Source organism: Aspergillus luchuensis, chromosome 2, assembly GCF_016861625.1.
Source record: "Aspergillus luchuensis IFO 4308 DNA, chromosome 2, nearly complete sequence".
In the NCBI taxonomy this organism is placed as follows: Eukaryota; Fungi; Ascomycota; class Eurotiomycetes; order Eurotiales; family Aspergillaceae; genus Aspergillus; species Aspergillus luchuensis.
The window spans coordinates 4,178,206-4,190,866 of NC_054850.1; the positions used below are offsets into that span (position 1 = coordinate 4,178,206).

At 51.0% G+C, this 12,661-nt stretch overlaps 7 protein-coding genes across 7 annotated transcripts; 3 read left to right on the forward strand and 4 right to left on the reverse strand.

Moving 5' to 3' along the window:
• Positions 1-302: 302 nt before the first annotated feature.
• On the reverse strand, positions 303-1,065 carry psf2 (DNA replication protein PSF2; the record flags this gene model as incomplete). The annotated part of the gene is made up of 2 exons (XM_041686178.1): positions 303-893; positions 952-1,065. The coding sequence occupies 2 exons, from the start codon at positions 1,063-1,065 to the stop codon at positions 303-305; spliced, it is 705 nt and encodes a 234-aa protein (XP_041540189.1).
• Positions 1,066-1,374: 309 nt separating this feature from the next.
• Positions 1,375-3,294, forward strand: alg10 (dolichyl-P-Glc:Glc(2)Man(9)GlcNAc(2)-PP-dolichol alpha-1,2- glucosyltransferase; the record flags this gene model as incomplete). The annotated part of the gene is made up of 3 exons (XM_041686180.1): positions 1,375-2,131; positions 2,180-2,317; positions 2,363-3,294. 3 exons carry the CDS (start codon positions 1,375-1,377, stop codon positions 3,292-3,294), a joined length of 1,827 nt encoding a protein of 608 aa, XP_041540190.1.
• A 189-nt stretch (positions 3,295-3,483) lies between these two features.
• AKAW2_21365S (tyrosyl-DNA phosphodiesterase 1) lies at positions 3,484-5,441 on the forward strand (the record flags this gene model as incomplete). The annotated part of the gene is made up of 4 exons (XM_041686181.1): positions 3,484-4,017; positions 4,108-4,220; positions 4,276-4,660; positions 4,716-5,441. 4 exons carry the CDS (start codon positions 3,484-3,486, stop codon positions 5,439-5,441), a joined length of 1,758 nt encoding a protein of 585 aa, XP_041540191.1.
• A 205-nt stretch (positions 5,442-5,646) lies between these two features.
• Positions 5,647-6,280, reverse strand: AKAW2_21366A (uncharacterized protein; the record flags this gene model as incomplete). Its single annotated transcript, XM_041686182.1, has 3 exons — positions 5,647-5,763; positions 5,839-5,904; positions 6,029-6,280. 3 exons carry the CDS (start codon positions 6,278-6,280, stop codon positions 5,647-5,649), a joined length of 435 nt encoding a protein of 144 aa, XP_041540192.1.
• An 852-nt stretch (positions 6,281-7,132) lies between these two features.
• On the forward strand, positions 7,133-8,872 carry AKAW2_21367S (uncharacterized protein; the record flags this gene model as incomplete). The annotated part of the gene is made up of 5 exons (XM_041686183.1): positions 7,133-7,177; positions 7,229-7,384; positions 7,435-8,336; positions 8,413-8,579; positions 8,637-8,872. 5 exons carry the CDS (start codon positions 7,133-7,135, stop codon positions 8,870-8,872), a joined length of 1,506 nt encoding a protein of 501 aa, XP_041540193.1.
• Positions 8,873-9,226: 354 nt separating this feature from the next.
• On the reverse strand, positions 9,227-10,250 carry AKAW2_21368A (putative U-box domain protein; the record flags this gene model as incomplete). Its single annotated transcript, XM_041686184.1, has 3 exons — positions 9,227-9,460; positions 9,524-10,061; positions 10,168-10,250. The coding sequence occupies 3 exons, from the start codon at positions 10,248-10,250 to the stop codon at positions 9,227-9,229; spliced, it is 855 nt and encodes a 284-aa protein (XP_041540194.1).
• A 1,086-nt stretch (positions 10,251-11,336) lies between these two features.
• AKAW2_21369A (RpiB/LacA/LacB family sugar-phosphate isomerase) lies at positions 11,337-11,825 on the reverse strand (the record flags this gene model as incomplete). Its single annotated transcript, XM_041686185.1, has 1 exon — positions 11,337-11,825. One exon carries the CDS (start codon positions 11,823-11,825, stop codon positions 11,337-11,339), a length of 489 nt encoding a protein of 162 aa, XP_041540195.1.
• Positions 11,826-12,661: the final 836 nt, after the last annotated feature.

Here is a 12,661-nt window from a genome sequence, read left to right on the forward strand (position 1 = left end):
TGTCCCATACATATATAGACTTGACCCCGATAACTCCCATCATGAAATAAACACTGAACAATGAACCAGCCCACGCATTGCAGATATAAAAACGAGGGGAAAGAATGAGCAGAAACATCTAAAACTCCATTTCATCATCATCGTCCTGCGTCCCATCATACCCTCCATTTGCCATTTCCTCCGCCATCTCTTCTCTCCTTGCCTGTTCCTTCGATGCCCCGATGCGCCTATCAACATGACTCGTTAGCAATCCACGCACGACTCAACAACACAAGAAAAGAATGGACGAAGCACTAGGAACGTTACCTCAGTTCATCCACCACCCCCGCGATGAATCTCCTCCCCTCTCCCAACTCCATAGCTCCCACACCCGTCAACGCAACACCCCCACCACCCATAGCCGCCGCATCCAAAACATCCACACCAGCCCTAACCTTCGCCATCCGTACCTCTCTCAGCTCCTTCAGCAGTCGTCTCGTCTGATCCGGGTCCACTAGATCATCGCTCGCCGCCTCCAGCAACATCGTCCCTACCTCCAACCAATGGAACGGTAGTGCCGGCGGCTCCCCCGGCGGGATATGATCGCGTGCTGTATTTTGAGGCAAGAAAGGCGGCGCAGGGTAGTATTTCTCGCCGGAGGGGGTGTAGCGCGGTGTCGCGAGCGGAGCGCGACGGTGATCGCCTGGGGCGGGCTGGCCGGGCAGTGGAGGCGGCGGGGAGAAAGCGTGCTGGTATTCGTCGTTTTGGGTCTCGATCTCAAGGATGAGTTCGAGAGATTCGGGGTGGAGCCAGGGCGGGGGGAGGATGTTGGCGCGGCGTTGGCGTTTGAGGAGGAGGGCGAGCCAGAGTGGGAGGGAGGTGCGTCGGGGTGGGAGGAGGGGGGAGACGGGGCCCTATTTGAGGAGGAGTTATTAGTTGATTAGTAGGGTAGGATAATTGTATAAGTCATACTCCTAGTAATTCAAGCCCCTCGAGTCGCTGACGAGGCAAAATAGTGACCATCTCCATCTCCGCGAGGAAGGAGATCTCCGGGGGCGTGATGCCCCGCGGGAGGGGAAAGGCCATTGACCCTCGCGTTTGCGCGTGGATTGGCCGGGGTAAAAGGAGTTAGGGACGTGTCGGGGCAGTCGGAGGAGAGTATTCCATGCCCCGGAGTTACTTTGCAATCGAATGAAAGAAGGGGAGCTTGAAGTTGTTCATTCAAATTTAATCGCGATGGGCGTCGATTGCCCGATGCGGTGTGTTTGTTCGGTTTGCATTGCAAGCTTGCATTTCCGCTCGTGTCTTTTAGATTAATTGATCTATTCTTCTTCTCCTCTTTCACACTTTAACTGTCGAGAGCATGGTTGACCTCCTGCCTAAGCATTGACCGACATGAATGCGCAACCCAAGTCGGGCGTGGCTTTGGCCGCCCGCTACGCCATTCCTTTTGTTCTGCTGTTGATCCCCTTTTGGATGATGAGGATCAATGCCGTCGTTCCCGAACCGTATCTGGATGAGGCCTTCCATGTCCCCCAGGCTCAGGCCTACTGGGCTCATAAGTGGACGCATTGGGATCCCAAGATCACCACGCCTCCAGGCCTTTATCTCTGGTCCTATGTGCTGTGCGCGATCGCGCTCTTCCTGCGCGGTTCCCCCACACAGCTTACCCCGGAAGCTCTGCGTGCGACCAACGTGGCAGCCACCGCCGTAGCTCTGCCGTTGCGTTTGCAGACATTGTTGGATCGGCTGCGTAGGGTGCGCAACACACGTCCCTCTGGGGCATGGCTGAGCCATACGGTTTTGAACATCTGCCTCTTCCCGCCGCTGTTCTTCTTCTCCGGCCTATACTACACCGATATTCTTGCGCTGCTGGTTGTCATTGAGGCGTACAACTGGGACCTGAAACGCTCGTCGGAGGGTGGGTTTGCGCCGCTCTCGACGTTGGTGTTTGTCGTGCTGGGGCTGGTGGCGCTGGTCTTCAGACAGACGAACATCTTCTGGGTGGCGATCTTCCTCGGTGGACTGCAGGTCGTGCGGCGGTTGAGGTTATCCTCTAAGAGATGCGAGGCGTCGGGATTCGCGGATATTGCTCGGGCGGGGTGGAAGAATGAGCTGTATGATCCATTTGTTTCGGACGCTTCGATTGCAGGTTAGTATGGTCTCTGTGGTGTGTTGATGGTATTGCTGATTGGAGTAGACTACTTCAAGGCGTCTATTTCGCTGGTGGTTGTTGCCTTGAACAACCTCGGCTCGGTGATTAGCTCTGCTATTCCGTACCTGCTCATACTTGCCGGGTTTGGTGGCTTCGTGCTCTGGAATGATGGTGTCGTTCTCGGTAGGTCTATTAGTCGTGTTGTAAGTGCTAGGCTGACAGCTGCAGGACACAAGGAGTACCATACTGCTGGGCTGCATCTGCCCCAGATGCTCTACATCTGGCCCTACTTCGTCTTCTTTTCGTGGCCTCTTCTGCTCTCGCCGGTCGTCAACTTGGTTTTCCCGAAGTCGCTTCTGCCCAAGTTCATCGACTTTGGCTTCCCGAAGAAGCAAAAGGGCCTCCCTAAGCTGTTGACGGCTCTTGTTGCTATCCCCATTATGCTGGCTGTGGTCCACTTCAACACCATTGTCCATCCTTTCACCCTTGCTGACAACCGTCACTATGTCTTTTACGTCTTCCGTATTTTGCTGCGCATTCACCCTGCTATCAAGTATGCTGCTGTCGCGGTGTACTTCCTCTGTGCGTGGATGGTCATCTCCGCCTTTGGATTCACAACGATTTCTACGCCTCCCCAGTTGATGCGTGTCCCGCAGACAGCAGCCCGCCAGCCGGAGCCAGTGCCAGTACCCCAGAAAGAGCCCAGCCAGAAGAAGGCCGAACGTCGGAAGGCAGCAAAGAAGCCCGCACAGTCGCCCAAGCCGGAGCCGATATCATTCGATGCGTACGCCAAGATCCAGGAGCACATTGCGCACCGGCAGAAGCAGCATCAGGGTACGCCGCAGGTGAGCTTTGTGCTTGTCTGGCTGGCGGCCACGGCACTGTCACTCATTACGGCGCCGCTCGTCGAGCCGCGCTACTTTATCATTCCGTGGGTGATGTGGCGGCTGCATCTGCCACCGCAGCCGACGCCTCTCGTGCACCGGCAGCGGGCGCGCGATGCGACCGAGGAGCTGAATGCGAAGGTCGCCACGAATATGGCACTGTTCCTGGAGACGTATTGGTTCTTGGTGATCAACGCGGTGACGGGATACATCTTCCTGTACTGCGGGTTTGAATGGCCTCAGGAGCCGGGAAAGATCCAGCGGTTCATGTGGTAGACATGTAAAAGTGTATAGTTGTATAATAGTGTAGTAATAGTTATATATAGATCTCAATATTTTCGTGGTTGTGAAGCAAACTTTCTACGTATGATGTTTAGCGATATCCAGATGTAACCGGTATGCTATCCGCTACCACCGCATCTCCCTCACCACTCTCTCACCAGTGTACCACACCTCAACCGCAACATGGAAGAACCAGACCGGCCAGCCAAGAGGGCCAAGCTGTCCCCCAACATAGACCATGCAGACAATGACTCTACCCAAAGAACCAACAGCAGCAGCAATGACAGTAACAACCACCCCCTAGCATCCCTGCACCGCTCCATAACACCCCCAATACTCTCCCGCTCCAAGGGACCAAAACCACCGCCACAACCACAACCACAACCACAACACAATGCCACCCACCCAGCATCACCCAGCACGCAGACCACGAAAAAGGAGAATGATGCTGAATTAATAAAGGACAATATAATCCCCTCTCCCATCCAACTAACCCACATCCGGGACCTCCCCGCCTCCTCAGGCCACAACACCGACACTGTCCGACTGCGCGACATTCTCGGCGATCCATTGATCCGCGAATGCTGGCAATTCAATTACCTCTTTGATGTGGACTTTTTGATGAGCCAGTTTGATGAGGATGTGAGACGGCTTGTCAAGGTGAAGGTTGTGCATGGCTCGTGGAAGAGAGATGCCCCGAATCGTCAGAGGATTGATGTAGGTCCACTGTCTTCATTGTTTTCTTTTCATCTTGACTTATATGATCTGAATACATGTGTGATGAGACGATTCTAATAATATGGATAGGAAGCATGTACGCGCCACCCAAACGTCGAGGCAATAACCGCCTACATGCCCGAAGCGTTCGGGACGCATCATTCCAAGATGATGATCTTGTTGAGACATGATGATTTGGCTCAGTATGTATCTCCAATCTCCACCTATGAGTCTAACGAAGCTAATGCATGAGTACAGAGTGGTCATCCACACGGCAAACATGATCGCAGGCGACTGGGCAAATATGTGCCAGGCCGTGTGGCGATCTCCTCTTCTCCCATTATGTTCCAATAGCAGTGGGAGTGAGAGTATAGCTACCCCCGGGACACGATTCAAACGTGACCTTCTCTCTTATTTAAGAGAATACGGACCGAAGAAAACCGGCCCGCTTGTCGCGCAGCTAGAGAAACACGACTTCAGCACTGTCCGCGCAGCACTTGTCGCTAGTGTACCCTCGAAACAGAAGATTCGGGAGTCGACTGATTCGACACGGAAGACGCTGTGGGGATGGCTAGCTCTGAGGGATGTTTTGCGGTCGGTTCCTATCGATCGTTCAGAGGATAGACCGCATATTGTAACTCAGGTAGGTTGATTCTATCATTGGGACTGCCTATGGGATCTCTACTAACGAGGTGTAGATATCCTCCGTCGCCTCTCTCGGCCAAACAGACAAATGGCTCAAAGACGTCTTCTTCACGTCCCTATCACCCTCATCAAATACCCCCAAACCCAGGTTCTCCATCATATTCCCCACACCTGACGAAATCCGCCGCTCCCTGAACGGCTACGGCTCCGGCGGCTCCATCCACATGAAGCTGCAAAGCGCAGCGCAACAGAAACAGCTGCAGTACATGCGGTCCTATTTGTGTCATTGGGCTGGGGATGGTGCCGAGGACGAGGTGAAGGTGAAAAGAGAAGCAGGACGTCGTCGCGCAGCACCGCATATCAAGACGTATATCCGGTACTCGTCGTCGGAGATGGACCGGATTGATTGGGCGATGGTGACGTCGGCGAATCTATCGACGCAGGCGTGGGGAGCGGCGGTGAATGCTAACGGGGAGGTAAGGATATGTAGTTGGGAGATAGGGGTTGTGGTTTGGCCAGAGTTAGTCACCGGTGCTGGTGCTGAAGGGAGGAGTGTGATGGTGCCTTGCTTCCGGAGGGATGTGCCCGATGCAGATGCGGTTGCGGCTGCAGGTGCGGCTGCAAATGCAAATGTAAAGGAAATACCTACTACGACTACAGTTGGCTTTCGAATGCCCTACGACCTACCCTTGACGAGGTACAGCGAGACGGATATACCCTGGTGCGCGACGGCCAGTCATAGCGAGCCGGACTGGCTGGGTCAAACGTGGGAGGCTTAACCGATCCTATCCCCATCCTTTCCATATACCATCCATACCAATAATGAGGTGTCAAGAATCAACAATGACCATGCAAGCAGCTCAATAGCCAGTAAGTTGGTTGAGTAGTAAGTAGCTCATAACTCATCTCATCTTGCTAATAGACAATGCATCCACCACATGATACCCCTTTCATATATGATCTTGTAGGTTTAGGTGTTATAATCTACTCCCTCGTTCCAATCTTCTCAATCAGAGCGTCAACCTGCTTGATGTACTCGGCCTGGGCCTTGGCCTCGCTGATGTGCTTGATTTCATTCCATGCGTTGTACTTGTACTTGCCCTATACCATCATACCAGATATATTAGTCTCACACTTATGCAGAGGAGCGGAGAGAAAATAGAAGGAAATCCATACCTGGATATCGAACATGCCAGGAGAAGCAGGGGTCTGGTTGTTGCCGCGCTTGAAGTACTTGTAGAGCTACACACAGAACAGACACATTAGTATATATACTCTCAACTTCATCTTTCTCAGATTCATTCCCCTCCCTCCAGAGATATCGATCCATAGATGGAGGGGGAGGAGGGGGAGGGGGAATACTCACCGCCAACTTATCCTCATTACCAGGCTCCGACTTCAGCATCTTGACAACAGCAACAGCAAACTCGAAAGCGTTCTTCAGGGCAACAGCCTGCTCGCCCTCAACGGTGGCGGTGTCATCACCACCAAGGACGGCCTTGATGGCGTCGGAGAAGGCGGAGCTGTCGACCTTGGCAGCGGCGGCCTGGACCTCGGGGGTGAACTTCTCCTTCTTGATGGAGGCGTCGAGGGCGGCGGAGAAGTTGGGGACGGACATTTTGGCTGTGTGGGTTTGTTTGGTGGGAGGAGTTGATGGAGTTTGGTTTGGAGTTGGGGTTGGAGGGGTAGTAGGTAAATATGGCGGATGAAGAGGGGAAGAATGAGTTGAGTTGAGGGAAAGTGGGGGGATTTGTTGATTTGGTGGGGGAGCTGTGCTCGGCGGGTTATTGGTTAGACTATCTTTCTCAGGTGACTACTTACTACTAGTTATCCAACTTATACTGCCGAGTATTATTTGACTATTTGCTGATCATTGCAATAGTATGGGATTTTGTTTTTATGTGGTTATTGTCTGATTTGTTGTTTCATGTTTTGGTGGTTACTTGATGGGATGTTGTTGGCTCAACTGTTGAGTGCTAGGGTTTCTGGATGTTATGGATGGGAGCTTTGGTGCATATCAGCTACGTAGCTTAGCATTGAAGGTCTTTCTTGTTGTCAATAATTAATTTATGCTGATTTATAGCAGGGTCTGCAATTCTATACAATCCCTTTTGTTTATTTAGTCATTATTCTGTTCGTCTTCATGCTGAAATGCCATCTCGATGCACTCCAGCCAGATCACCAGGAGTCATGGAGCATTATGCCAACTGCGGTTTAGGTAAGAGATCCTTCATTCAATGCTTAGAGCTTTACTCATTATTAACTAGATGTACTTGTGAAGTCCCGGACAAAGCTCCTTTATCATGACCAATTGCTCAATGAATACCTCCGCGGACTCGCCTTGTCTGGATGCAACGTCACCCTGGATAACCCCCAGCAGTCTTTGGATGACTTCATGAATCAGCAAACTCAGACATATGCTCGACATAGTCAAAGAACAGCCCCCAGTGACTGAGAGAAGTACACTTCAATGTTGGCTGTCGATTCCAAGAACCAAATCACTCGTACTTACGAGGTATGCTCTCTACCATCTATAAATCATTGACTGCTTCTAACCTCGTAGCAGAATGCCCTCAGTCTCCTGGAAACGCGCAGACGTCGCGCCCGACCCAGGACCAATCCTGTACAGACAGAGCAAATTCCAGCAAATGTCACTCCAACCGTGCGAGGTATTCCATGTCTGTATGGAATGAGCGAGTGGCTACAGACTCTCGGGCATTCGGTAGGTTCTCTACTTATTACAGAGAGAATGAGTTTACTTAATAGACACAGGACACAGATATATCTCGTCTAAACATCATCCACATCACCGGAACAAAAGGTAAAGGCAGCACATGCGAGTTCACCCGTTCTATTCTCCATGCACATGGGTTGAGAACCGGCTTCCCCAGTAAGATCGGTCTCTACACATCGCCTCACATACAATGCATCCGAGAAAGAATCCAAATCAACAGCAGCCCCGTAACGGAGAACCTATTCACAAAATACTTCTTCGAAGTATGGGACACGCTTATGGAGACCAACATGGGAAAAGCAGACAAAACACAGCGACCACCTCGCTACCTGCAATTTCTCGCCCTGCTCGCTTTTCACACCTTCATCCGAGAGAACGTCGACGCTGCAATAATCGAAGTCCACCAGGGTGGTGAATTCGACGCTACGAACTTCATCCAGAACCCCGTGGTCACCGGTATCACTTCCCTAGGACTGGACCATCTTGACCAGCTCGGCCCTACCGTCGAATCCATTGCATGGCATAAATCGGGAATATTCAAACCCGGTGCACCTGCATTATCTGTTCCACAGGAAGATAGTCCTTCGGAGGTATTGCACGCTCGTGCCGCGGAGAAAAATACTTCATTGACTATCGTCCCGCTAAATCCTGATCTCCCCACTGACAGTAGTGCATTGGGGATCCCCGTCCAGCGACTAAACTGTTCCCTCGCCCTCGAACTAGCCAGGACATTCCTGAAAGCCAAAGCACCCGACCAAGCAATCAAGCCCGCGGACATATCCACTGCCCTGAGAAATATCTTCCTAATCGGAAGATTCGAGATCATCAATGACCCAGACGGACAATCACAATGGTTCGTAGACGGCGCACACAACACGCTTAGTCTTGAGAAAACGGCGGAGTGGTTCTCGGATATTACCAAGAGGTCTGCGGAGCAAACGTCAGTATATTTCCTATCCCCTAATAAAGTAAAGTAAAGTAACCAATCAACTTACCCAACTGAACTAATTATACAGACACCGAATCCTAATATTCAGCCACTTCTCCAAAGACCGAGACGGCCTAGCGCTTCTAGAATGCTTAGCAGAATCTCTCACCGAGCAAGACGCACTGCCAGATCATGTTATCTTCACTACTTACGTTGAACGAGCAGACAAGTCTCAATTTGAAAAGATGGATAAAGGTGAGGATCAGATTAACTTCTCTATCTCATTACTCACTAACTAGTAATGCAATGAAGTGAAAGATATACTCCCCACCACCCTCCCAGATCTTAGCGTGCTATCTTTATTCGCTGAGAAATGGAAAGCTACCGTTCCTCAAGGCACAACTTCAGTCTCGACTAAGGAGACCATTGAAGAAGCGATTGACACAGCAAGGGGCATTAGTGCACAGCAGGATGGTAAAGCGCAGGTCTTGATTACGGGGTGTTTCTTGTTGGTTGGCGGGGCGCTGAATATATTGCGTCGTTCGTGAGAGATATATTTCCAATGTCAATGTCAAAGTAGTTCGTTATGTGGGTGTTGATAACCTCGAGTAGTGGTTATGAGAAGTTCAAGGAAGAGGTACAAATAATAGTGACTACTGCCTGTCTGGAGTTAACACATCATGTTAGGTCTGAAAACAGATAATTTGGTAATCAAGATGGATGAATGGAAGGTGACCTTCTAAGTAGAAAGACGTACAGTAATTCATCATCTGTCAATTAAATATGGAATAACTAGTATACACTGTATTACTCTAAAACATAGTATACAAGCATATGTCCTGTTAATGGTATCAAGTAGTCTACTACCAACGCCATGCTAATCATACTATTTGTGCAAGCAATCACCAATCCACCGCCCACCCATTCTTATCCAAGAACTCCTCACACGCTGCCTTCAACGCATAATTCGGCCGAAGATCGTTCACCGTCATCGGCACCCGCGTGATAGGATCAACCTTGGCCTGCTCCACGTACTTGGTGATGCCGACCCGGTCAAAGCTGGTCCCAGAAGGTGTAATAACAGGGTCATGCATAATCTCAAACGTAATTCCATCCACCAGATAATCAGGCACAACCTACACCATATCATCAGCACAACCCACCAGCAACTCACAAAAGGAACTTTCAGATGAACTCACCCTCTCAGCCACCTTCCCCTCCGACGCAATTCCAAACACCTCCCTCACCCTCTGCACCTTCCGTTCAGCATCCTCTCTAATCTCCCTCTCATCCTCCCTAAACCCAATTTCCCCAATCTCACCCTTCTCCAACCGCGCCTTCAACTCCGACACCCCCCTCTCCACCTCCGCCTCAATCAGCCCTTCCACACTCGCCAACGTCTCATCCAACTCCCTTATCCGCGCCGTCTCCTTGGCCGCCCAAATCGCCTGCTTAGCGCGCAACACCGTCCGCGACAAATTCTCCGTCTGGATGTTCTTCGCCGCCAGACTCGCCTTATACGCCTCAATGGCTACGTCGTATGCTTCCTGAGGCCGTTGCAGGCCCAACAGCGCTTGTGCCAGGTACCAGGAGGATTTCAGACTGGTGGGGGATTTGGCGCCGTAGAGATCGATGGCGGCGCGGGCGTCGTGCTCGACTCCGGCCCAGTTTTCGAGTCGGATGCGGGTCAGGGCGCGGTTGGAGAAGAAGGTGGGTTCTTTGGGGTTCTTGAGAATTCTATTTATTGTAGATATCCAATTGGTTTTTAGTAGGAGTTCTTAGATTTATTTCAATTTGGGGGGTGGTGGATGTGTATAGCGGGGTAAGTGGGATATATGCTCACGCTTGTGAATACATCTCCTCGGCGCCATTGTAATCGCCTTCTTTAAAGAGCTGGTTGCCCTTTTCTTTTAGTTCGAGTGCCATGTTTGCTGTGCTGTGGTATAAGGTGTTGTGTGCGCTGATGTGTTGTGCACACACTGATTTGTGCTGTAAATGACAACGGGATTCTCCCCTTTTTTTGTTTCCGTGACGATTGTGTTTTGTCAGCTGGAAAGAACGAACGAAGGAACGAACGAAGAAACAACGCTTCGGATGTCGGATGTGTGGGGCTGCGCAGTGATCTCCACTGTTGTTGAGGGAAGTAGATGGTGACTGGATGTGCTAGGGATTCTATCCGTTCTGTCTAGCGGATAGTGGATGTGGAGTGGATTTCAATGCAGTGGGATGATTGATGATAGTCGCAATGGAGGATTGATGCTGCGAGAGCATGGAGATTCTGGTCAATCCACCAGTATAAGTATCCAGGTAAGTAGTACTGTTGTTCAGCTACCCCTCTTGGGACCGGAGATCCTTGTTGGAGGTTCAGTCAGGAATGAAATTGATGAACTCGGGTGAGCTTTCAGTCGTGATCCACACAGCCCTGGTGTCGGGACGGCACGTTGGGTTCTCCATCTTTATCAATTGATGTTTCGATTTTATGCCTGTTCCTGTGCAGTGGAAAAAGACGTGGGTTGAGCAATCGAAGGTGATCGATCCCCGCAGAATCCAGATGAGTCAGCAGTTGTGAGTGGGCAGCAAATGTTGGGGAGAGAGAGAGTTAGCAATTGCATTGCATTGCCATACTGGATTTGTGGTAGAGTTACTCGATTGACTACAATGATTCTTGTGATGATATAGACGATCGTCTACAAAATAGAAGACAATTCGAGCAATGTAGTATATTTTTCTACCTACTGCTCTAATGAAAGATTGGCCGGCCAAATCATTCCGTACACTCGTGGTATCGTTGACTCGTCGGATATTAGAAGGGAAAGGCCCGGATCCAGCCGTACCAGATTGCTTCGCTCAAAATAAAGTGGTGAAAGGAAGCTATAGTTTATAGTAACACGCCGGAGATTATGGCGCTGCCGCTGCCACTTCGGTGTGGCTGGTGTTCATGTCATGCCGCACGGACAAGGAACATCGTAGTACTAGATTGACTGGGTTGACTGACTGACAGACGATCCAATCTTAAGCAGTACCGGCGAGTTCCTTCTCGTAGTCGGAGATGGCCTGCACCTTGGCGGCAGAGGCACTCTTGGGGTCGAAGCGGTAGGTCACCCACTCGTTGGCGAGCTTCTTCGCAAGCTCAATGCCAATAACGCGCTGGCCAAAGCAGAGCACCTGGGCGTCGTTGCTAAGGATGGAGCGCTCGACGGAGAAGGAGTCGTGTGCTGTCACGGCGCGAATGCCGGGCACCTTGTTGGCGGAGATAGCGACACCGAGACCAGTACCGCAAATGAAGAGACCACGGTCTGCCTTGCCCTCCTTGATGAGTTTGGCACCAGCGACAGCCGGGTGAGGGTAAGCAGTCTTGTCGGAGGTGGAGTTGACGCCCACATCTTGGATGGACTCAACCAGAGGGTTCTTCTCAAGAGCAGCCTTCAGGGTCTCCTTGTAGGGCTGGCCAGCCTCATCGCAGGCCATGACGATGCGGAGGGGCTTCAGATCGGCAGACATGGTGAAAAGTGTGGAAGGAAGTAGATGGATTCAAGGAAGTATTGGTAGTAAGTGGAGCGTGAAGTCCCAGACAAGTGACTGTGGCTTGAAGTAGATAGAAATGATGATGGAATAGTGATGAAAGAGAGGGTTGAAGATGGAAGACAAGGACCTTTTTATACCTTTTTGTCCAGCTCACCTTTCTCCCTCTCCCCTCCTATTGTTCCCCTCCATTCTCCAAAGTACTTTCCGATCGAAAGGTCCGATGCAGTGGGGAGAGAAAGGCCGTGCCGTGCCTCCTGGACCCAAAGTTCGGTGGTAGACGCCAATTCGGTTTTGGAGACACGCATGTCCCAATGGCCGTTACGAACCAGCACTGATTATCCCTCATGCTTTTTTTTTTTTTCTCGTGCTTCATGCGCGACAGCAGCGATAGACACTAGTTTGCGCACCCCCCACAGCTAGAGGCGATCCAGAGAAGCCGGTTTTGGGCCGGACCATGTTTGGTTCTGGCAGATCCACTCATGGCGTCATGCATTCTTACACTTCTCAAAGGTTGTTTTGCTGCGACTGCCTGCAAGCGGAACCAATAGCATTGAGCCCGGATTGGTGAACCCTTTCGGACAGATTAGGAGGATATTCAGCCAGTGACAGCCATACTGGCATGACTGTCTACGGTACGGGACTATCATCTACTGAATACTTGTTACTGTGATATCTTCTCTTCCGACTTAATCTCTACGGTGAAGTTCACCGGGAATAGTTCCATCCCGCTCAGCCGAATGATGTCAGCCCGCCCTTTGTTCTCCTCCTTTTTCTTCTTCCCTTTCGGTTCTGTTGCATCACCATTCGGAACC